Source organism: Tripterygium wilfordii, chromosome 12 (assembly GCF_013401445.1).
Source record: "Tripterygium wilfordii isolate XIE 37 chromosome 12, ASM1340144v1, whole genome shotgun sequence".
Lineage (NCBI taxonomy): Eukaryota > Viridiplantae > Streptophyta > Magnoliopsida > Celastrales > Celastraceae > Tripterygium > Tripterygium wilfordii.
Window position 1 is genome coordinate 3,541,237 of NC_052243.1, and position 23,913 is coordinate 3,565,149.

The window sequence follows — 23,913 nt, forward strand, 5'->3', positions numbered from 1 at the left end:
CTTGGAAAGGCTACCTGCCTTCATTTGTTGGCTTGAGTAGTCCAAGTTGAAGGACGCCTATTTGAGACCAAAGGTTGCATGTTTTGGACATTCACATCAAGGGGTAGTAAGCGGTATTCAATATCAAGGTCTCTAAACACTTTGATCAATGCCTCAATCACAAGCCCCCTCCTAGCATATCTCTCCATCATGTGTTGATAGCTCATTCTGTGTGTGAGGTAAACTGATATCTTCAGTTTGTTCATGTCCTCTATGTCGTTGACAACCACCATTGGAGAGGGATGCCAGTGATGACTGTTGTCTTCTGCATAACTGAAGTTACAGAAATCATAAACAAGCTAAGAAAATTATTTTGAAGTAAAAAGGGTTTATGGAAATAGTCTTCTTTGTTATGAAGATTTAATTTAAAACTTACTCTTTTATTCGTTCTCTCATATGGGCAATCTTCTCCATTGGAGTTGATATGTGAATGCAGAAATTGACCGCCTCTCCCATGTCTGGACTGCGATGGAAGTTACCGATCGGCTTGGTGGCCAACACAGTATTGGGATATATGACCTTTTGGTGGTCATGTCTCAGAAATAATGTGGTTAATATATTCATTTCCTCGACCACCATCTGAGGCTCAACAGAATAAAAAAAAGTTAGGATCTGAAGTAATTTGATAGGATGATTTATACTCAGGCTTGATGATGATGGTTTTACCTGGACTCCATCTATTTCAACACGATCGTCTACATCAAATGGGTGCATGATAAACAAGAAGATGATAGCTTCAAACACCGTCTTGCAGGTATTCCCAAAAATAAACACCACCAAGAGAAGCTGGGAGGATATGAAGACTAGGAAATGGGTAATAGGAATTCCGAGTATGACAAGTGAGATTATCACAATGACTAAAGCTACAAAAATGTTCAGCATATTGTGAAGCTCATCCACGGCGGTTTTTGTATCATTGAGAGACAATGCAAGTGCTCGTCGCTCTTTGAACGCATTAACCTGAAACAGAATCAGAAATTCAGCATATTGAAAGTTACCAAAATAACATAAAAGTACTATGGATTTCGATTATACTGACGATCCAATTGTTAAGAGCTGACTTGCTTATTTCCTCGTTTAAGCGTACAGCTCCAAAGAGAGACATTGCTCTAAGGGCTTCTTCATAACCCATAAAGCACATCACATCATCAAGGGAAATGCAACTGATAAGATAACATAAAGTTAGCTCTCAAACATGGGGAGATTTCACAATAGTCATAGACTAAATAGAAACTTAATTGGTTTTGGTTCTTAAAGCCTATTTAGCCCTACAGAAACACCAAGAAAACATAGAACTTGTTTACCAAGAACCATGTAACAGTTTCCTTCCTCAAGCCAAAAAATGATGCACTGGAATGAATCAAACAAAAGAAATCTTACACTTACTTGGATCCTGGTTTGGCCACATTGTGGAATATCTTCTTGGCTGCCTCTTTGGCCTGGAATTCACTTTTAATGTGGAAAGCAGACTCATCTTTAATATCTGATTTCAGTATTTGCTCATCCAGAGTTGACAAGGCTCCATGACGGATGATGTTCATCATCCTCCTCATGTTCCAGGCCGATATGTTCTTCTGATTCATCTTATGGAGACGGCCAATGTAAATCTCCTCATCTAGCCTCTTCTTAGACATTGCCCTAGAGACTCTATGACTTTTCCCAGCTGTAGCTGATCTCTGCAGAAGAGTTGTCTGGTGGTTCCTGTGAGTGGTAACCCCATCACTTTGCAAACGCCTAAGGTCAGGGTTACTCCCTTCTTCTTCTTGTTCTTCTCCGTGCCTTGCAAGTAATCTGGGACCAGAGAGTGTTTCAATAATGTATTGACTGAACAATGCCTCGCGGATTCTTTCAAAGAAGGTATTTACATGGAAAGAAGAAGCCATAGTTTTAACAAGGAATGTTTTGAAGAGCCATATGAAAGCAGCCATCCAAAGACATACCAAAATCTTGGTTACATATGGCAAGACCTTACTCTTAGTCTCCTCCTCAACCTTTTCATCAAAAATCCAATGCCAAACGAGCAAGACAAGACCTAACCAGAAGCAGTTCTGAACAGCCCTTTTCAATCCATACACAAAATATAAGACCCTTTCTCGAAGAAGAAAGTTTCTTTCAATACAGGCCACTACAACCCGGATTCCCCAGCCTATCACCAAACGTCCGCATATTATAGTGAAAATCATCAGCTCCCATTTCCATAATGGAAGATGCCATAGTGTTTGACTCCTAATAGCAGCAACTGAGAGGCTGCAAACTAGGGCTGTGATAATCATAACAAGACTTGCTAATTGGAGTGCTGTCAGTGCACTAAAATTCAACTTCTTAGATTCTTCTGGGTCTTCAATGTCATCACCTTCACCAGAATCCACAAATCTCTGACAACCTTCATATTGTTCCTCAGGCGGGTCAATCAGCCTAGACTTAGTCTTTCTCGCCAGAGTATTCCACAAGCTATGCTGCTGAACGCTTTCTCCGCTTGAGAAGTCCTTGCCCGTGCACCGAACAGCTTCATCCAGTACTTCTTCAAATGATACCTTTGATCTCTTAGATGAACCAGGAACTTTTGTGCTGGTGCTTTCACCAAAATTAGACTCAAAAGCAGTCTCAGTTTCTTTGCTAGAAACATTATGCCTGTCAATCTTAACAACCACTTCTTTCTGCCCTTCCAAATCAGAGGGTTGCGCCATGTGGTAGTCCTTCTGGTCATGCAAGAGAGCTTGCTTTTCTTCTTGTTTAGCAGAACAACGTTGTGTCTTCAAAGCCTCTCTGAAGAGCTCCATAACAGATGTACAGCAACCTTCAAAACATAGTGTGTTCCCAGAGAGCTCCTTTGAAAAGGTTAAGCTACAAGGTTTTGGTGTAAACTACAAGCCATTCGAGAATGTTGCTGGCAAAGCATCGACTTATAATGAGAAAAGATACAGAAATTCGTGGTTAAGTAAGGAAAATTTGAGAATATGAATTCTCCAATGTACATAAAGCTTTGTTTTGACATAAGTGGAGTGACCTGAATTGATATCTTCAACACACAATCAAACAATTCAAACGCTATTCTCTTCCACTTCATAAAGATTATTAGAATAAAACTATACAAGCATTAGATACTGTCCTGTTATCAAGCAAGAATTTCTTATTCCTCTATTAAGTGGCCGGGGAATCAAACACCAAGAATAAATAAAAGAAAACATTCTCTGTTTTGAGCAGAAGAACATAACTATAAGCAATGCAGCATAAACTTACCTGAGAAGGCGGCCATGGCTGAACTGAGAGTGTGGCCAACTGGCCACCGGGTTCATTTCGCTAATGCTTCATCCAGATTAGGTTAAATGCGCACAGATTTCTGAATTTCTCACCTACCATATCTCCATCAACAAAAAAGAACCTGAGGAGAAAGCAAATTTAGTGCGAAAATATGACTAAAGCATCACACACAAACTGGAGAACGTATATATCTAGTCCTCTCTTACCTCTGCAACATGTTTCAAATTTCAATCTCTGTGTGGCAAAAGCGAAAAGTTCTTCACTTTTTTGTGTTCTTCCAAATGCCTCTACAGTTACGGACCATTTGTGTCCACTTCTCCACCAATTCTGGTTATGGGACGCAGAAGCAATCCAGGGACCAGGAGCAGTCCTAATCCTAACAGTGAGCCCGTAATCTTCTTAAGCCCATACGATTGACCCGGACATTTAAAGCCCATAAAATAAGGCCCAGAGTCTATTTTAACACTAATTATCAGCATTTTTTTTTCAAATACTCCATTTGGTAGAGTTTTTATAAGTTATAAGGTGTTCTGTAAAACTTATCGCGGATACTAGTTTATTGTTGTGAAAAATTTATTTTTGTTCGTATATTTTTAATTTCTTATAAATATTTACAAGTACAAAACTATATATACTAAATTGTAAGTATAATTTATTATAAATGTAAGTACTATCTATTACTAAATTTAATTTAATTTAATTATAAATTTAGGACCACAATGAGTCGGCCCATTGCCAAATCTAATGGGCCAATCAAAGAGTAGCCCAAAGTTAAAAGAATTGCATTTGAGAGCCATTTTCGCTGGTGGTTGGCACCCCAGAAAACCTATTTTCTTGATATGGAATTTATATCCTTAGGTATCCATGGTTTGGTCTCCAGTCTCCACATGCGCGAATACGGCGCTGTAGATGATGCGAAGAGCACCAAACCCAATTCAACAACCTGGTTTTTCAAGAATATTCACCGCTGCCGCATACCAGACTCCCTCACCAGTCACCAACCCACCTGTATCTTCTTCTTCTATCTCTCTATATAAAACCCTTTCCTTCAAACACATTTACAGAACACACACTACCACCAACTCTCTTCTAAACTCGACCTTTCGTTACTCTGAGCTTAGTTAGGTTGTTTAACAATGGGGTCAAACTCCTTAGACATCCGCGCGATAATGGATGCACAAGGAGTTAGGGGAAAATTGGTCACTCCGATGGCAAAAGATGGGTTGACTGATTTTATGCAGTCGATCATTATCAAAGAAGCCAAAGAAGAACCCTTCTACGTTCTTGATTTAGGTGTTGTCATGTCTCTAATGGAGAAGTGGGTCCAATGCCTTCCCATGGTCCAACCCTTTTACGCCGTCAAATGCAATCCCGAACCTGCTTTAGTCGGAGCGATGGGGGCTCTTGGAGCTTCTTTCGATTGTGCTAGTCGGGCTGAGATTGAGTCCGTTTTGTCACTCGGGATCTCCCCGAAGAGGATCGCTTACGCGAATCCTTGCAAAGCAGAGTCTCATATCAGGTACGCTGCGAGTGTTGGTGTCGATTTGACCACATTTGACTCCTTGGACGAAGTTGAGAAGATCCGAAAATGGCACCCGAATACTGCTCTGTTGTTACGGGTCAAAGCTCCGGATGATGAAGGAGCCCGGTGCCCCTTAGGCGCCAAGTATGGCGCTCTGGACGAAGAAGTCGACCCACTCCTCCAAGCCGCACACGACGCGGGACTTACAGTCGCTGGCGTTTCCTTCCACATTGGAAGCGGAGCCACAGAGTCGCGGCCTTTTAGGGTAGCCATTAAGGTGGCTAAATCGGCTTTTGAAACCGCAACTCGGCTCGGTTTGCCTAAAATGCATGTTCTGAACATCGGCGGTGGTTTCACGACTGAAACATTCGATGAAGCGGCTCTAACAATAAAAACCTCTCTCATAGATTATTTCTCCGATGTGCAGGACCTGACCGTGATTGCAGAGCCGGGAAGGTTTTTCACCGAATCGGCTTTCACGCTGGCCACCAGCATTATCGGAAAGCGGATTCGGGGCGGGTTGAGAGAGTATTTTATCAACGACGGGATCTACGGGTCCATGAACTGTATCTTATATGATCACGCGACTGTCACTTGCACCCCTTTGGCGGCGGCGTCGAATCGGGAGAATCCAAAATGCGAGGAAGAGAAAACGTATGATTCCACGGTTTTTGGACCCACGTGCGATGCACTTGACACAATCTTGACCGGTTACCTCCTACCGGAACTGGAGGTGAACGACTGGCTTGTGTTCCCCAACATGGGTGCGTACACGGCGGCTGCTGGTTCCAGCTTCAATGGGTTTGATTCTTCAACAATTTTGACCTACCTTGCCTACTCACCGTACTAATTTAATCAAACGCACCGTTTTATGTTTGTTTCTTGACTTTCTGCCTTTCTGGTTCTGGTGACTTGGTCAAGTACTCAAGTCTCGTGTTTCTAAAATTTTGTTTTGTAACCTTAGATATATGAATAATGTTTGAGATCTTCAAAATGTGCTTAGGGATGGCAACGGATCGGGTACCCTTCCATTTATAAAATACCAAAACCGTTTTCATTTAATATACTCTATACCAAAACCGTTCCAAGACCATTTAAAAAACCATTTAAATTTTCAAAACCGGAACCTTTCCGTAACCGTTTATCATCGGGTACCCATTTACCATTTAACTTTTAATTTTTTAATTTTTTATTTGAACATTATATTAATATAAATTAATATTGAGTATGATTTATATTAATTATGATTTTATAATTCAAATTAGTCTAATTTATAGTTTTATTAGTATGCTTTCATAAATATATACGTTTTAATATGTTTTATCATGTTACAATTTAATATCCTAGTAGTATATCTTTACAGATGATTTATAATATTATTACTATAATGAATCTTTTTATTAAACGGTTCGGGTACCCTAAACTCGGCACCAAAAACCAAACCCGACCCTAAAGCATGACGGGTTTGAAAACAAAAACCAAAACCGTTTCCAAAACCTATAGGATCGGTTTTCGGGTTTTAAACGGACCGGGTACCATATGGATAGTGCTCGGATCGGTTTTTTTTACCATCCCTAAATGTGCTCTCCATTTCACTGTGGAGTGTTAGATGTTAATCGGATCCTATATATGAATTTGTAACCAATGATTATTTCAATATCAATATAGATTTAAGGATAAAATGGAGGTCTTATTTTGCTTAAATAAATTTACATATTTCTTTAAAGAACTGATTGAAAAACCGGACCGAAAACCAAAAAAATGACAGAACTGTTCGACTGCTTGATTAAATTTATGTCAAAAAATCGTTGAAAAAAAGATTGAAACCGACCATTCTCACCCCTACTTTGTGGTCATATTTTTCCACTTTTAGTGTTTGGGTGTTTTCATGGTTTGCTACACAATTCTAATGTCTCAATGAACATTATTTTGAGAAAATGCAATACAAGTTAATACCCTGCCAGAGTTGTTTTAGGTGCAGTGTTGCATGTGGTCTAGTAATAGAGTTGCATTGATACAAGTTAGAGGTCAAAGGGTCAATTATTGGAAACAGTCTCCTCATATATTATGTGCCACATATTATGTGGACTAACATATGCGTACAACCGCTATCGAATGACTAAGCATTCTTAAGTTTTGATTCTACAACCACAATCATCTTACGGGAGATAGTTCCACCATCGTTAATGTCCATTTACATTAATACAATTCCCCTCCGTTAAAAACAAAAAACTACATATAAAATGTCAATGTGGCATGTAAACTATGTAGTCTACACATCTACTGCTTTATGGTGCCAATGTTTCTAGCACCACAAATGTAAGTCAACCCTTGGCCAAAATATCTGCAACAAAATGGCAATCTAATTCCACTGGTTTAGGCATACTTCAATCTCCAATTCTCCACCTCACATCACACATCCATTCTACGTCACAACATCCAACCCAGCTAATCAGACCAATCCTCAGCAGATATAGCACAGCCACAAAACAAGAGCCTCACAGCTTCATTCCTGATCTCTTGCTCTTCTGAGCAAACAATAACAGGATTTGTCTCTCAAAAATGGCCACAGTTACCTCGGCAGCTGTTGCGATCCCATCTTTCACCGGCCTTAAGGCAGCAGCCACAAGCAAAGTTAGTGTTCCAGTCAAGTTTGCAGCCTCTGCAGTTCCAAAATTGAGCATCAAGGCCTCACTCAAGGACTTAGGTGCTGCTGTTGTGGCCACTGCTGCAAGTGCAGTCCTTGCTAGCAATGCAATGGCTATTGAGATTTTGTTGGGTGGTGATGATGGGTCATTGGCTTTTGTTCCAAACTCGTTTTCTGTGAGTTCTGGTGAGAAGATTGTGTTCAAGAACAATGCTGGGTTCCCACACAATGTTGTGTTTGATGAAGATGGGATACCAAGCGGTGTTGATGCTTCAAAGATCTCAATGAACGAAGAGGATCTGCTCAATGCTGCCGGAGAAACTTATGCTGTGACTCTGACCACGAAAGGTGACTACAGCTTCTACTGCGCCCCCATCAGGGAGCTGGCATGGTAGGAAAGGTTACTGTTAATTGATTTTGCATAGGATTATCTCAAGCAATACCTTCTTCTTTGTGTTCTTCAATTTATTGTTTTGATATTGTAGATTTGTGATGAATACTTAGTTTGAGAAGGCATTCGATTTTTTCTTGCTTATTATTTTGGTGAATTTGGTCTTAATTGCATATATGACTATATCATTAGGGACATCAGAGCAAAAATATTTTTTTGGTAACCGATAACGATACTAAACAAACTTGCCCTTTTGGACAACTAACATGGACCCATACTCGAGCTGTCATACGTGCACATACAAAGTTCATAACCGATAACAACGCTAGACAAACTTACCCTTGTGGACAACTGACATGGGCTTATACTTGAGCTGTCATACCTGTACGTACAAAGGTATCACTTGATAATACGATAAGTTGGGTAAAAGTATAGTGCGTGGCAAAAGTATTAGAGTAGAGCCACTGAAGTAAATTTGTTTTATTAATTATGGGTCTTAAATCAATCTAAAATCTTGAACCATCAAATATGGCATTACCAATTGGAACTAGGCATTTCTTATGCTTATTCTGCGAGTTCCATTCTCTAATTCTGATATTATATTGTTATTAGGGGACCTGGCTATATAATCTTCTTTTTTGAATGGAAAAAATATTTCTTTTAACAGAGGAACCAAGTGTGTTCCTCAGATGCATCTGCAAGATGGTTGGGAATGCATGATACACTAGTTTCTCTCCAGTATCCAAGTGAATTCTCTCATGTAATAATATGTATAGACTGCAATGTTGATACAAGGTGACCATCTTGACAACTGATTACGAGTTAGCAAGACTCAGACAAAAGCTATTGTATTCCCTCTATGAGCTTGTTACAGTTCATAATGAAACTGTCCCCCTTTCCCTATCAAAATGGGAATCTGTTTGAAATTATAAACAAGGATACTACAAGAGCCTAAGTCGTTAACGCATCAGGAAGGTTTGTACGAGCTCCAAGCACCTTACCACCAACATCTGGGAAAGTCTCTTGTCCGGGCAGAGGGCTTACTTTGCCATTGGCGTCTACCTGAATAGGGTATTTGAGTAGGTGACCCTGCAAAGATGTAAATTCCTCCTCTGTGAACCGTCTCCAGTTATCTTCAGCAATCTTGTTCACCGTCTTAATACAATCGAGAGTTTCAGGCTCCTTAAATAGATTGTCGACCATTCCCATATGTTCAGCCCATAAGGACATTCTGTATCCATATACCTGTGGTTCATCCAATTTAGTTTGAGAAGGCTATCTAAAGTCGATCTTTCAAATGTGCAATGCACAAGGCTCATCCAACGGACATACAAATACAAAGCAGGCAAATGACAGTAACTACTCCTGTGAAAACATTCAGGCACCATTCTGTATCCTACATGCTCAAGAGCTGTTGTAGAGACATGGGTAGTAAATGCTTAATCAAACCAAGGCATTCGAGTACCTTAGTATAAGAAATTTCAGAAGGTCCACCTAAGATCTAAAGCAAGCAAAGGTGTTAAGGCGTTTTAGATGAGACTGAAGGTACAAACCTGTCCACGGGGACGTTTCTTCTTCTTGGCCCATGTGTAGTGCGGCTGATACGCTCCCATGGCAATCTCAGTGTCCCTTGAACCAGCCAAAGATCGTTGATTTATGTTGGCAGACCCCAAAATGATATACTCGTCATCTACTATCATTCCTTTGGCATGCACATAAATCATGAACCGCTGATTCTTTTGTGATGCTGAGACCTGAATATGGAAAGGAAACCACCATGTTCACATGAATGTAAGAAACTCCATAATCATTTGAAAACATGAAAGAATCATTGTATTTTAGCTCTATATTAAGTGCAGCAAGCGCAGACAGTGCTAATATTTATGTGTGTGTTATGCGAAATGGACAAAAAATAAGACAATAGTAGACATCAATAACTAAATTCAACCCACTCTTCAATTCAAATGATGTCAAAATAGACAAAATAAATCCTATGTATATGTGTGTGATGTGTGTGTATTATAATGTCAATTACCGTGTCACCAGTGCTGGAAGGCTGATTGTTGGAACTTGACAGTTCTTTTCGAAGTTCTTCCCTATTACCAAGACAGTAGAAATTTAAGTAGTCTTGCGGATGAGAATTCTCAAGCTGCATGGATTTCAACTCTTCTGCTACTTTATGATACATCATTTGCATTGTTTGTCCCTGTAGAAACAAAGATGCAAGTCATTTTCTAAACAAAAGTATATCTTGTAGATGAGCAAGTCACATGTTTATCCCTAGTACATAAAAAGGCATCATAGATAAAACTTGTTTCAGATTTTAAAGAAGAACGCCAAATTAAGACGAATGGAAGGCAAAAGGAACTATGTTATTTTCTCTGGAAAATGTGGCTTTCCCATCATCACTGAATAGATTATTAAAAAAAAGGGACAGAACATTAGTACATTTTTATCACTAGCTTTAGAGACATTATGTCATAGGGTATACTAATAGCTGGTTCACTGATGGTTCCTTATAATACCAACTTCCCTTCAAATACAGAGAGACTGTTTTCAGTTGCAAAAATATCCTACTATATAAGGAGGAGAAACAATTGGGAGGCGTGGAATAACGACAGGGAAAGATGGAAAGAAGGACTCTCTTAACTGGCACCTCAGGCATGTTGTAGAGCTAGTACGATATTAAGCAAGAACCTAAACTTCTTCTCCAGTAAGGTAAGGAAATGGCATGTTGCATTACCTGCCAAAAAAGAATTTCTTGAACAGAAGCAGAAGAGGGGACACCCTCTGGCCACATAGGTATAACGACATAAACTGTGAATCTTTCCTTTTCTCTGATTTTACTGGAGATCTTCAACGCCAACTCCATGGGAATCAAATTATCAGCACCTAAGATTTACAAATAATGCAAGTTTGAGAAAGAAAATTCATAATACATTAATGGAACAAACAAAATGATGGCAAGGAAACTATTAGAAGGCAATACTGTCATCAACAATATTAAATTGTTTGTTGTTACCAGAATAAACTTGGAGCAGACTGTCGTGTACTAATAAATAGATCACGTAAAAAGAAATACTAGTGCGGTTAAAACCTGCTTCTTTGTAAGCTGGCCATGCGTATGATGATCCAAGGAAATATTGGTTTTCAATATATATAAAGTGTTGGGCAGATCTGATCGCCTGGATGTATGCAGTTTGAATGCTCTTGTCAATTACCAGACTTTTTGCACAGACAAGATTCTGCAAATAGTGGAGATTACTGAGTCGATAAAATTACTTAAAAAATGAAATACCATAATCTAATCCCAGCCAACAGAAAGATCATGCATTGTATTTAATGTTTTATAAAGGAGATGAGAGCAAAAAAAGTTACCTGAGCCTCAGCTTGGAATACATTTTTAGGAAATCCTTTCAAAGATCCTGAGTCAATAGAACGAAAAACCTGTGAACGTACAAGGATGAGCAAAGTTTAGATCGAAACAACTGGCATAAGAGGAAAGCCATGCTTAGATAAGTGCATGCTAATTAACCTGAACATGCCAGTTTTCAGGGTCATCTTCACTGTTGACCCATAACGCAGGGTCATCATTTGGAAGTGTTGAGGAAGGGCTTAGTATCCATGAGATGCGTTCTAACTTTATCAACGCATCATCATGCCAGTGAGATATCCTTTTAAAACGTCTGCCAAACTCTGACCATTTTGTAGCTTTCTTCCACCGCTGCTCGAAGTTTGTAAGCACATCATATGCAGCAGGACCCTCAATTTTGCAATGCAAATCATGCCATGGTTGCCTAGGACCCTTGGTTCCTGCCTATCATTAAAAAATGAAAGCAGGAGGTATGCATACATTAGTTGGGAAACCCAATAGTCGGGGAATACTAACAACAACTACAAGAAGAGAGTCAATAAGTTAGACTTTATAACTTATATGAACAACAAAACTATGAGGCATATCAAGGTAATCAGTATACTCAAGGCTATTACATGCCACTAAATTGCATAAATGGAGAAGACAAAACATGTACTCACAGAAAATGTTGGATTGTGATAATCATCATGAAATACATTATCCAGGTCCCGAAAGAGCCGGTGTTCAGGCGTATCATAACGTCCATCACAGAGGTCTAGACCCCCTATAAAAGCACTTATCTTCCTGTTATTTCCATATGCTTGTGTATCTACAATCACACACTTCTGATGATGCGTAAACAGGGTTCCAACGACCTGGAATGCCACAATAAATGTCATCAGCAATCATTCAGCTTAATAAGAATTGAATTTTCGTTTTCTTTCAGATGATAAGAGAAATCTGAAAAGATCATTTAAAACTTCTGAAGTTTCGCAAGTTTGTTACGGGCGTCACTAATAACCATGTAAAAGCTAAAATAAGATAAGTTTGAGTTTTATCTCCCTTCAGCATCATGTATTTTGATAATCATAATAGCTTCACAAGAAAGTGCAGTTAAACTGCAGCAAAGCTAAGAATTAACAAGCTTCAAGCATTCACTCTGAAGTGAAATAGGAATATAATTTGGACTGAAAGCTGCAAGCATTTCACGATTGTAGTTTCTAAATCTGAAATAAGGGGAACCACAGTGGCACAAAGATTAATGTGCAAAAGAGAAATGATCAGTAAATGAACCATGGTACAAAGCATGCCTGTTGCTTGAATATGCTAAGCTTACTGCTGGCATAACGAGGGGACAAAACACACGAAACAGAAGAATGCTTGAAAAACTTCCGGGTCTCTTCGTCATGAGTTTGCATCACACCCGTCTGCATTCAGAACCATTTCACATTAAAATTGAAAATTTATAACCTTAATGAACATCAACAAAAGCTTAAGATAGCAGCAAATATATCAGTAATTACTGAGGGAAAGACAATTAAAGACAAACTAGACTTCACATGTCGAAAACAAGATAAAAATGATCTTCTCATCAATAAAATTATCAAATATAGAAACCAAAACGTTACATTAGGATAAGCATACCGTATTAATAAAGAACTTGCTATGAGAAGTTTTGTCATCCCAAACCAACAACAGAACTCTCACGCCTTCCTGGGACTTGTACTTGAGCAAATCCCCCAAACTCAGGTTTCCTCCGCTCGGCAATGGCCTCGTCGGCTCCCTCACAAGCTTTACCTTATGATAAATCGACCACCCAACAATGTAAACCAAATGATGCGCCTCTAGAATCGAATGGCATATATCCTCCCAGCACTTCTCGTGCCTGAAAACCTCCCCATTATCCAATTCTATCTCCTTCAACATCGACTCAGGGACGTGCGCGTCCTGGTACAGCGTTACCGATCCTCCGTGCCGCACCGGGAAGTAACAATTATCGATTCCGTATTGATCCGCACTAGCCCCCATGCCATTCCGGTACAACGGAATATCTTCGCATTTCGTGAACTGCATTTCGAGCCTAACCGCGCAGTCCGGCTTCGGTGGTTTCCCATAGAAACTGATAATCGGGAACCAATCGTTGATGCTTTCACCGGACACGACCCTAGCGGCGGGAACGTTAGCGATTCCGATTACATCGGCACCGAACATGTCGTTGTCCTTGACGTGAAACTCGATGTGCGTAACAGGATGAGCCAATGGGATCTTGAACCGCTCGTTCCACTCCGGGTTCTGCGAATTGGAGATCACGCGCGTGCGAGCCACGGTCGCTCCAGCAAGGCAAACTGTCACGTAAGGGTCGCTGGTGATGATCTTCTTGCGGTGTGGTACGTGCTTGTGCTTATTCACAAACGGATTCCGGCAAGTTTCGAACGGCGTTAAGCACCGTCTCAGATGCTCCGTCAGCAAATCCATATTTGGCAAGCACCGAGCTTCTACTATCTTCACATCCAGGTCTCCATGAAGGTGCACTGTCTTATCGGCGTCATCCTCCGCCATGAAGAACAAATTGCTCGACCAAGAGAGAGTATACAGCAGGAAATTATAATGTGACAGGGAATGTGAGGACTAAACGTCGGCTATCAGACGGAGGAACAAGCGAGGTTTTAAACGATTCGCTTTGGTTTCTCCGACGAGAAAGCCAACGGCAGCAAAGAGGCGGATGGAACAGGGAAAGGAGGGACGAGGAAACAAGGGAGGATTTTCAATTTTGGGGTGGGATCGCTGTATTTGCTGTGCATTTGACACGTGGACTAGTATCTACGTGGGCAAAACTTCTAAAATTGGACCTTTTGTCTCAATTGGAATATTGGACAATGCTTGAAAGTTGAAACCTCAAAACACATTTGTAACATTCAATACTCTACATTAAATAAGGGCATTTTAAAGATTATTTTTTAAGGATCTCAAGTATTTGCTATTTTGCTTGTGGGCAAGGTTTTGAAAACCGGACCGGCAGGTTTTGCTATTTTGCTTGTGGGTAAGGTTTTGAAAATCGGACCGGCAGGTCGGACCGGTCCAACCGGTGACCGGCCATTTGTCCGGTCCGGTTGAGGTGTCAGTAATTTGTGAACCGGGATGTTTTCGGTTGAACCGGTCGGTTCTTCAATTGAACCGGTTCGGTTCATTTATTAAAGTTAATAAAATATTTTTTAATTTTGTTATTTGTATGGTTTGAACTCATGACCTTTCGTTCATTAAAAAAGGCTTTAACCACTAGGCTATGAGACTTTCTTTGTTTAAAATGATAATTTATTTTAATATATTATATTTTTATGAAGTTTTCTTATATATTATATGCATATAATATAAATATATATATAAATAATTCATTATGTTAAAACCGATTCAAACCCGGTTTGAACCCCGATTGAACCTTTGAACCTTAAACTGAAGACTTTTCCAATTTGATAACCGATCCGGTTTTAAAAACCTTGCTTGTTGGTTTTGTGCGTTCATTGTGAGGAAGGTTCATTCTCCATGACAACCCAAAAGGATTTCGTACAGCTGTCTACTCCTCTTTCCAATGCTTGGATAGAGGCGCAACGTCGGTTAGAATTTGGTGGGGGTCACGTGAGTTGCAGGGATTGGACATGTGAACATGTGCTGCTATTCTTAGAACAATAAACCCCCATTGATTGTAATCCCAGAATTCAGGCCGATGAGATGAGTTATATGCCTTCTATCTACGGTTGGGGGTAACAAAATTGTGTTCGATTTGGATGACTGAATTTATCCGATCAAAAAAATCAAGTTTAAACATAAGTTATATATCTGAAATCTAAATCTAAATACAAAAATTTTATCCAATTTAAAATAGGATTAAGATCCAAATACAGAAAATATTGTATGATATACTTTTCTAAACCCTAACCAGGATTGTATTATTGTCCAATTTAGTTATGCGAATTTAAACCAATCTGAGTTTGGTTAATTAAATTTGTCTAAAATTCAATCTGGATTAAGACCCAAACATATAAATATTTCATAAACATATGTTGTTGTCCGACCTAGAACCGAATTTTTGCCACCCTCATCTACGATATGTTTGGTAGCAACTTTGAAGAAGTAATAGAAGGATCCATTACGCAATGTCATCGCATTCCTTTTCATTTGGAGTACGGGAATATAAAGGGGTGGATGCGTTTTTTTTAATCAAGAATTGTTCCTCTGGGTATCTCTACGAGCATTCATACCATCTCTTCACGGTTTTATTTCAAGAAATTCTCACTTCCCCTATTTGAACTCGTAACCTTTTTATGGTAGGAAAGTGAGTGACCAACTAGACTTGGATAGGGGATGCGGGATAATTTTCTAGAATAAAAGGGAGGGTAGGAAAGCTCATAAACGTACCTCAGAGCGGACAATACCCTAGTTGCAAAAATCTCATCCACAATAGGTACAAAGCTGGACGGAAGCACGTCTAATTCTTCATTAACGAATAATTAATAAACTACAATGCAAAATCTATAGGCAAAATCTATTTATAGCTTACACGAGCAGAGATTGTCATCACTGATGCACTTGCAGACAGGATCCCGCATCTGGTGTTTTTTCCGGGGAAAAATAAGTCCGACAAATAGAAAACCCTCTGGTATCCAAGTGGCAACCAATTGGTTTGAAGCTAACAGGATATGGCCATCTAAAACTTCATAGGGCATATTGGAAGCCTAAGAGGTAGTGACTTTGGTTTGAGCATTAGCTTTGCTAAGACTAGGCATCCACATAGTTGCAAGTGTTGCTTTTGTTGTGATTTGAAATAGGAGGTGCCGCCCTTATCATCATAGACTGAATGAAGGCCACCATCTGCACAACTTTATTCGTTGAATCAGCGCAACAAAAAAATGAAAAAAATGTGGAACATTTATACATATATATAGACACCCACACAAACTACTAATAACAGCAGTGAAGACTACATATGAGAACATATATCAAATCATTCAGCAAAATATAAAATGTGATGGGGTTCGCTATTAATGAAAATCTATGGATGCAGAATATTTGTATCAGAAATTTTTCAAGAGAATTTACCGACCAAACTGCCGAATGAGGTCTTACTCTTTTGGCTTTACAACTTTTTGTAAGCATTATTTAAACATGGTTAACTTAACTAAGATCCAGATGAACCAAAGGTCATCATTTCCTCAAACCGATGTGCCACCAATGCAGTAAAATATTCCCCTGGCTCTATTTACTATTGCTTTTGTGAGCGAGGGCGGTTATGCAAAATTGCAAATAAGAGATTAATAGTCCACAAGTTTTATTCATAAACTTCCATGTTGTTCTAACTAAGAAGGTCCTGGCATGTTACTTTCACTCCTTAATTTAAGGTTTGAATTTACATTTCGCTGGGTAATATTCCCACATGCTCTAACCTTAACTAAAAGCAGCTGCACAGCAGACATGCGAAGAAAAAGTTTCTATTCAATGTTATGCCATCTCATTTCTCATTTGACCAGAATAAATGGCAACTTCAGATCGGTCACTGAGGGCATCAATCTACTACTACCAGTCACAAAATATAAATGCAGTCATGTGTCATAACAATCAACAAAATTGCTCTTACCGAAACAAAGCCAGAGCACATAAGACTGAAACCAGGGAAATTGAATGGTGCCCTCTCAGATAGGAACAAAGCTGTAAAAAACAACTAATCTTCATAAGTTTCGATTGATAGGGATTTTATAGGATTAAAGGTCACAGATCCAAACTCCAATCACCTGTTAAAGGAGAAAATACTAAAGGCGAAACAACATTAGCAAAGGAACCTATGCCAGAGATGCATCCTTGAGCTTTCCCCTGAAAACAACAAAGAAGTACAAATGTTTGGAGTCAAATAATCAGAAGCAGAGCTTAAAATTTTGTGTGAAGAGAATCTCACTGCTAATAACAACGCATGGGACCCCATGAGATTTTCATTTTTTGATGATAGCTTTGTTAGAAGTACTAGGGACCATGTCACTAGTAGTTTCTATCACATAATTCAACCTATAGGCTTTATTTTGTAATATTAAGACAACAGCTGTCAGTTGACCCAATTCCACTGAAAATATGGTTCATTAACAGAAATATTGAACCTGATCTCCAGAAATACTACCTGATCGCAAGGCCCAACTTGCTTGGATACAATACTCCGTATCTGCATTTCATTTTCAGAAATTCATTTAAACGGTATAATACATCACTGAAAAGAACCTCATCAAAAGAAATGAACCAAGAAACTCACACATGGTTGTGAGAAAACAAAAAAAATGGAGAACATAGCAGCAGCATAAGAGACCTGACACATTTCCAAATGTTAGCCTTGCTGGACATAACAAAATTTCATAAACCATATACCATGAATAGTTGAGGGTATTAATCAAGTCCAACTATAAAGTATTGAAATGGCAGGAATTAAACTTTAAATATAAGTAGAGACATATGATTGCTAGTTAAGTTGCAGAAATTTACCCATGAGGACCATCCAATCCCATAAAGTAACATCTGCATTCAATAAAGAGTTTGATATACGTCAACTAATGTATGGTGGAACCATCCCCGTATATGCATGTGTTACAAAGAGCGCCAGGGACAACATACTTTTGACACAGGAAGACAATCACAGAGGAAGTAAATAGCTTACATGTACACAGTTAAAAAAGAGCCCTATTGAAAGCAACCTCTCCTCTCCTAAACTGGGAGCCAACATAGGCATGACAAGCAACTGCAAATTTGTTTCAAGTCTCAGATCAACCAACAGAAGATTGTGTCTATTTGAAAGCAATCTGCCTAACATACACAGAAAAATATGAATGGGGGCTGAAAAGACATGCCTGTGAAATGGTCCCTGCAATTCCAGATATCACCATTAAGTCAGCAAACTGATCCTTGTTGAAGTGAAACCGAGCCTTTAAATAGTACTGCAGAATAAATTTAAAAAGTCAATTAGTTTGTGGCTAAAGTGTAGAAATGCAAGAAGTAAATACGAGTATCTAGCACTGTCTGAAGTATTTAAGAATTAAGATGACATGCATAGTTTCCACTAACCTGTTCCTGAAAACAAAAACCTTATCCACCAATGCAAAAACTTGAACTGCGTATCTTTGGAATTAAAAGAGCCTAGAGAAGATCAAATTGAGCCAATACTCATTTTTCAGTCTCTTTTAGAAACCCGTGAAAAGATACGTTAATCTAAACTGAGTCAGTCTTGTTTAGTTGTAAGAATATTTTCATTCAACCTACTTTAGCACTCCACAGCTGCAACCTGCAAATACTATGACTTTTAGAGACCCCACCAGAAGATTTTCTCATCCACCATAAGAAATTAATATTCACTGCTCTGACTGCCTCGCTTATGTTTTCCGCCTCATAATTATCTATTACCATTATGGGTACCTAAAACCACGGAGCAAACATAATGCATATGGCATTCACTTCAAGTTAACAGTCATGCTTTAGTTGAATATTATGCCACAAGTGCTCATCATGTTGTGATCCAATACGGAAAATTATTTCACCCTGAAAACCAATTTGTATATTGTAGTGAACCGCAAGCTGCAAGATTAAGCAACCATGTTGCATTCATCATTGGAAATGAGATCTTTTGCAAACACGGTACATTTAATCGTTTCTCACCGTGGGCCACCCTTAAATTGTTCATTCATATGATACCACAAAGTTTATGGCAAATAAATTGTAATACCACAGAGTAAAAACTGATTCTGAGTATTGGATTTGGAGAGGTACCATCAGTGAAGCATGAAGCCCTACATCAGCGAGATTGCTAAAAAACATAACCATCGCGGCTTGAGAAAATGTCACGCTGCAAATTGGGTGTAAATAATTATTTCAAACAAATAGGGAGTACCATTTTAGAGAAAGTTCCTACTCAGAGATAAAACAAACGAATAGGCGCATAGACTACCCACAAGTATAATATAAACAAATTCAAGTGCTTCTCTCAGAGACTAAGAACCATTCACTGTTTGGTCCCCGCTCTAACACAGGCTTTGAGTATCAGTTTCATTAGTAAGAAATTTTTTCATTTATTCTCCCAACTCCCAAAGTACATTCAAAACTTAAACAAGATATAAAGAAAAACCTAATTAGATGTCAAACCGATTGAATGTGAGCTGGGGAATTCCACTAACCTCGTCTTCAACAAGCAGATCGTATCCTCCAGAGAAGGCATCGTTTTAAATACTTCCAAATCCTTTTTAGGTGATTTTCTATCTGAGCAGGCATCATGAACTTCCCCCTTTTTCTCCGACATTAATGGGGCAGAAATATCATCCTCCACGATCGAATCACGAAGAAAAACTCTCATGTACACTGCTGCAACAATCGCCACCGCCACTGAAACCTGGTATCACAACCAGAATATCTAATTTCCAAAATTACAACTATACAAGAAATCGAGGAAGACGATAGAGATAGAGAGGAAGTGCTGGAACCTGAAAAGTGGAGGCGGTTGAGAGGAAACGAGTGGATAATGTGCCACACACGAAGGCGCTGGAGCCAATCCCTGACAAGATCCCGAATGCAGATGCTCTGCGCTCCACCGACACATTGTCTGCCTGAAATTTTACAGACGAAATCGATCGCGCGATTCAGAGTTGTTCGTGGAGGGAAACCAGAAAATACTAGGACTCGTGAAAGGCCTTAATTAAGACTCGGATTGGAGATTTTCAAACGAAAAGCCCGTACAAAAGGCCCAAGTAACTCATTGAGCCTAGCTAATGTTCAGGCCCATCTTTAGACAACCCAGTTTAAATGCTGAAGCCCCAAGTAATTCAATCAGTCAGCCTAAAGTTAATGTTCAAGCCCATCATTATACAACCCAAACTAACCTTGTCAAGAGGAAAAGCCCACAGTAACCACCTATTCTCTATTGGGCTTTATGGGCCACAACATGTTGGGCTTAACAGTATTTAAGCACCATAAACACGCTTGGGAGGCTAAAATTAAGGGGAGAGAGAGAGTTGTTTACCACATAAGCAAGAGCAAGGCAATGAACGCTTCCTTCACAAAACATTGCAGTCAGAATCTTGAGCACATAATATGCATAGAAGAAGCTTCTGCTCCTGCTGTATGCCAATATGGCTGTAAACAAAAGTGTCAATTGTCACTTCAATTACTTAACCTAAGACTTTACCTTTTGATACATTGAATGGGGAGGGGGATTGAAACGCTAGACTTAACGTCTAGGTGTGGGAATGCATTACCAGTTGTTGAGGTAAATTTTCATTCAGTACCATCAATCGTGGAGGACGACCTCCGTGACTCGAACCCTTAACCTCGTAGGTGTGGGCGAGAGCCACTACCATTACACCAATGGGTTCGAGTCACGGAGGTCATCCTCCAAGGTTGATTCCTCCACGGTAGATGGTACTGAATGAAAATTCACCTCAACACCACCATTACATCAATGGGTTCAAGTCACGGAGGTCGTCCTCCCCGGTTGATGGTACTAAATGAAAATTCACCTCAACACCAGCTAAGCTGATTATACACTAACAACAATTTATCCATTTTGAACAAAACACATACGACTTTATCTTCCCATGCTCAATCCAACCCATACTAGCATAAGGTCCATAAAACTTGCTGCTAGTTCAGAAATTTAGACCCAATTATATTCTATACTAAATTTCCATATTTGAACGATGTGGGATCTTGACATTGTTGCTTGTAAAAGCTTCCAATATATATATGGTGTCATTTTCTTATCCCTTATAACACAAAAAAAGAGCATCTTTTTTATGTAACTATTTCATTACAATTTACAAGTGAGGATGTTGAATATGAAAAGACGTCAACTTTTTCGGTGCACATCTCACCCAAAAAGAAAATGATAGGTTGGACGGCACCGTTTTATCCTCTACCTACCAAAAGCCAACCAAATCCAAAAGAAAAACCATTACCAATTACTGCTTGTTATTTTCAATTTGTGGTACACTGATATCCAAATCCAATAAAGGAATGCGATTGAAAAATATATTGGAAATGTGATATGTTAATCAGAAAGTATAATTGGGAAGCTTACCTAAAGGAATTATAGTGAAAGTCAAAGGGACAGTAAGCAGAGCTTTCCTCCCATACTTGTCCGAGAGATTACCTACCAAAGGCATCATCACAAGCGTTCCTACCCCAATAATCTGCATGAAATCATAGTAAAGCTCCTTAATTGTAATTATCGCAATTTAGCACATTGTGAAGTGAAAATGTGTTATCAAAATAAAGTGTATGTCCAAAACAGAGGCAACCCATCATGTAATGACACATGGACACGAACAGGGTTTCTATTGTTATAATTTGAAGAATTAGAGAGGGATCGGATGAGAAGTAGAAGAAGGAATTGAGAGAGGTTTGGGATCAATCCACTTGAGTTATTGTCAATTTGTCCACACTCTGAGTTTAAGACTCGCGTGACTTTGCCCTTCAAAAAACGTTTCAAATTATAAAGCAAAGTGCTTTCATACAATTAGGGAAATAGTTAACATATATCTATGGAGATGTGTATATATTTGAATTAATGTATAAAAAGTTAGTGCTAACTTTTCAGTTCATATTGAATATCAAACACCTAATTTGACAACACTTCTTTTACCTAACACTACTTTCAATAAACAATTTTGTATAATTGAAGAGTAGCATAAATCTAATTTCTTATAACAATACTCGTAAGAAAGTCCGATCCGAATAATTTGTAGAGGTATTAGTCTGCTTTGAACCTCAAAGCCCACATAGTTTTTTACTAAACTACTATTTGAAATTGCTAGATTTTTGTCCATATCTAGGCATTCATTAATTTAGGCATCATAATATTTGAAGGTACTGGTTATGGTACGTTTGGGTTTTTACTTGATTTACATGTACATGGAGGGCCCAAAACCAGTAACATATAGAGACAACTATGTGTTTGGCACTTTGTGTAAAAGCCAAAAGGTATCACCTTAAACGAAATTTCGCCTCTCTTTGTAGTTTTTATTGTATCAACTTCAAACAAATAGCCTCAGAAGATTAAAAGGTTTAACACCAATAAGAATGAGAATTGTTGGTTGCATAAAACATCGGATGCACGATTAACATTCAAAATAAATTTGGTGATCAGATATAATGTTAAGAGTAGCTCGACACGACGACGTCTTGTAACTAATTAAGGCAATGTTTGAGTTGAATTAAGATCAAAGAAGGTAAACACACTTACCGCTTGTTGAAACCCGGATAGGTAGATAGCGAGGGAGCACTCGTCTTGTCCGGGGCAAACTGCGGCCATCGTAACGTCGGTAATGGCCGGAATCACCATGAAAGAAGAGAAATGGTTGAGAAAGATGGTCATGAAGAGATGGCCTAACCCTGAAAGCTTCTCCATTCTCTCTTTTTTTTCTCTCAACTTCAACTACTACTACTTACTACCAAGTTTGCAGCAAAAGAAAAGGCTTCCACTACAATACTTAAAAGCAGCAAAAGGACATTGTATGTATATATATATAAAGAGTAATTCTAACAGCAAATTGTGAACATGGAATGTGACTGACCAATCAAAGGCAACAATGGCCCACCCAAAATGGGCAAGACCAAGGGTTGCCGTATGCTTTAGGGTTATTAAAGGGTAGAAAAGGAAATAAAAGTAAGGACAGCGAAGGATGCGTTGCTTGCAAGCTCATGAAAAAATAAAAGTTTGAGGCGGGGGAGGGGGAGGGCTTAAGTTAAACTTTAGTGAAGGCGTGGATTGAGTGGTTTACTCCAATGAGGCGTGCAAGTTTTGAGTCTTGAGCCCCTTTCATTCATTGTTGAATTATATTCAGTTAATAATTAAAAATATTAGGGATCTCAGTAAATGAGATTTCAATCATCTCAGTAATTCATATTGTTTCTTGATTTATGTAAGTGTATGGGTCCACGAAACCTTGTGATTGAATCAGAGAGTGACATGTCAGTCACTGGGATCCCTATTCACTTCTGGTTAATTATTAGGTTTTCAATGGTTAACCAAACAATTTTAAAATTATTATTATTATGTACCTAATCAAAGGGGTTTATGTTAGATGAAATGGTTGGTTTAATATAATACGTAGAATTTGGTGATAGATTTAACTAATTTGGGCTTCTTTCAATCAATAATTTGTGTTATGTATAGACATTTATCATTATGTTATTCCATGGAAGTTGAATGAATAAGTTGGTTTTAATGAAAATGCATGGAATTTGGAATACATCTAATCAATAAGGCTCGCGCCTCAATCTTGTTGAAGACTCTTAATTGCTCAAGTGTGGTATGGATTATGGAATAAGGTTGAACTCGGTTGGGTAGATTGGGCTTACTCTATTGGGTGTTGGCAATGTGTTTGTAAATGTAAGATGCACCGCTTTTAACTTGATTGCACAATGTGTTATGATTCACCTCACCCTATGAGTTTGAAGATGAAGCTGCAGAGAGCTGCTTCCGCTCGTTGTGTAACGTGGTTGATCATATTTTCGACTTCAAAACACAATTTTTTTCCCAATTTTATCCTCAATTAATTTAATTATTCTACTTATATTTTTTAAAAAATAAATTCATCAATATTTAATTGATATCAATTATAAAAGAAGTATAATTTTAATATTTTTAATGATATGTCAAATATTTTTTTGTCACTATCATTCAG

The 23,913-nt window shown here is 38.7% G+C and overlaps 5 protein-coding genes across 7 annotated transcripts; 2 read left to right on the forward strand and 3 right to left on the reverse strand.

Annotated features, from left to right (window-relative positions):
- Positions 1–18: 18 nt before the first annotated feature.
- Positions 19–3,640, reverse strand: LOC120010669 (mechanosensitive ion channel protein 5-like). Of its 2 annotated transcripts, XM_038861464.1 has the most exons (7): positions 3,507–3,640; positions 3,280–3,421; positions 1,426–2,926; positions 1,079–1,202; positions 706–999; positions 416–618; positions 19–312 (listed from the first exon to the last, which is right to left on the reverse strand). In XM_038861464.1, exons 3-7 carry the CDS (start codon positions 2,817–2,819, stop codon positions 21–23), a joined length of 2,307 nt encoding a protein of 768 aa, XP_038717392.1. In that variant the 5' UTR covers positions 2,820–2,926; positions 3,280–3,421; positions 3,507–3,640; the 3' UTR covers positions 19–20. The 2 variants fall into 2 exon arrangements, with proteins under 2 accessions (XP_038717392.1, XP_038717391.1); XM_038861463.1 differs by having other exon boundaries at positions 1,426–3,421.
- A 796-nt stretch (positions 3,641–4,436) lies between these two features.
- On the forward strand, positions 4,437–5,672 carry LOC120010461 (ornithine decarboxylase-like). The gene has a single exon (XM_038861260.1). The coding sequence runs from the start codon at positions 4,437–4,439 to the stop codon at positions 5,670–5,672; it is 1,236 nt and encodes a 411-aa protein (XP_038717188.1).
- Positions 5,673–7,290: 1,618 nt separating this feature from the next.
- LOC120011488 (plastocyanin A, chloroplastic-like) lies at positions 7,291–8,002 on the forward strand. The gene has a single exon (XM_038862613.1). It carries the CDS (start codon positions 7,385–7,387, stop codon positions 7,862–7,864), a length of 480 nt encoding a protein of 159 aa, XP_038718541.1. The 5' UTR covers positions 7,291–7,384; the 3' UTR covers positions 7,865–8,002.
- Positions 8,003–8,604: 602 nt separating this feature from the next.
- Positions 8,605–14,034, reverse strand: LOC120010325 (phospholipase D delta-like). Its single transcript, XM_038861098.1, has 10 exons — positions 12,860–14,034; positions 12,526–12,642; positions 11,896–12,090; positions 11,396–11,677; positions 11,239–11,307; positions 10,958–11,105; positions 10,604–10,752; positions 9,896–10,066; positions 9,414–9,614; positions 8,605–9,105 (listed from the first exon to the last, which is right to left on the reverse strand). Exons 1-10 carry the CDS (start codon positions 13,772–13,774, stop codon positions 8,812–8,814), a joined length of 2,541 nt encoding a protein of 846 aa, XP_038717026.1. The 5' UTR covers positions 13,775–14,034; the 3' UTR covers positions 8,605–8,811.
- Positions 14,035–15,683: 1,649 nt separating this feature from the next.
- On the reverse strand, positions 15,684–22,725 carry LOC120010254 (hippocampus abundant transcript-like protein 1). 2 transcript variants are annotated; one of them, XM_038860988.1, is made up of 14 exons: positions 22,470–22,724; positions 21,306–21,417; positions 20,250–20,362; positions 19,714–19,836; positions 19,411–19,622; positions 19,007–19,082; positions 18,094–18,180; positions 17,904–17,984; positions 17,732–17,764; positions 17,505–17,558; positions 17,376–17,417; positions 16,999–17,077; positions 16,845–16,915; positions 15,684–16,081 (listed from the first exon to the last, which is right to left on the reverse strand). In XM_038860988.1, the coding sequence occupies exons 1-14, from the start codon at positions 22,632–22,634 to the stop codon at positions 15,989–15,991; spliced, it is 1,341 nt and encodes a 446-aa protein (XP_038716916.1). In that variant the 5' UTR covers positions 22,635–22,724; the 3' UTR covers positions 15,684–15,988. The 2 variants fall into 2 exon arrangements, 1 of the variants encoding a protein (XP_038716916.1); XR_005470848.1 differs by having other exon boundaries at positions 16,014–16,081; positions 17,356–17,417; positions 22,470–22,725.
- Between the last annotated feature and the right edge of the window lie 1,188 nt (positions 22,726–23,913).

Bases quoted from the DNA above. Each gene is read 5' to 3' on its own strand.
- LOC120010325 (XM_038861098.1), bottom strand. From the start codon at position 13,774: ATGGCGGAGGATGACGCCGATAAGACAGTGCACCTTCATGGAGACCTG. The intron at 11,678-11,895 runs GTGAGTACATGT...TTTTAATGATAG, and splicing joins ATCACAATCCAACATTTTCT to GCAGGAACCAAGGGTCCTAG. The intron at 10,067-10,603 runs GTAATGCAACAT...TTGTTTCTACAG, and splicing joins AAGAAATTCTTTTTTGGCAG to GGACAAACAATGCAAATGAT.
- LOC120011488 (XM_038862613.1), top strand. From the start codon at position 7,385: ATGGCCACAGTTACCTCGGCAGCTGTTGCGATCCCATCTTTCACCGGC.
- LOC120010254 (XM_038860988.1), bottom strand. From the start codon at position 22,634: ATGGAGAAGCTTTCAGGGTTAGGCCATCTCTTCATGACCATCTTTCTC. The intron at 17,765-17,903 runs GTAAGCTATTTA...TATTGAATGCAG, and splicing joins TCTTTTTTAACTGTGTACAT to ATGTTACTTTATGGGATTGG. The intron at 17,559-17,731 runs GTAAATTTCTGC...GAAATGTGTCAG, and splicing joins GGATTGGATGGTCCTCATGG to GTCTCTTATGCTGCTGCTAT.
- LOC120010461 (XM_038861260.1), top strand. From the start codon at position 4,437: ATGGGGTCAAACTCCTTAGACATCCGCGCGATAATGGATGCACAAGGA.
- LOC120010669 (XM_038861464.1), bottom strand. From the start codon at position 2,819: ATGGAGCTCTTCAGAGAGGCTTTGAAGACACAACGTTGTTCTGCTAAA. The intron at 1,203-1,425 runs GTAAGTGTAAGA...TTATCTTATCAG, and splicing joins GTGGCCAAACCAGGATCCAA to TTGCATTTCCCTTGATGATG. The intron at 619-705 runs GTAAAACCATCA...GTTGAGCCTCAG, and splicing joins TTGAAATAGATGGAGTCCAG to ATGGTGGTCGAGGAAATGAA.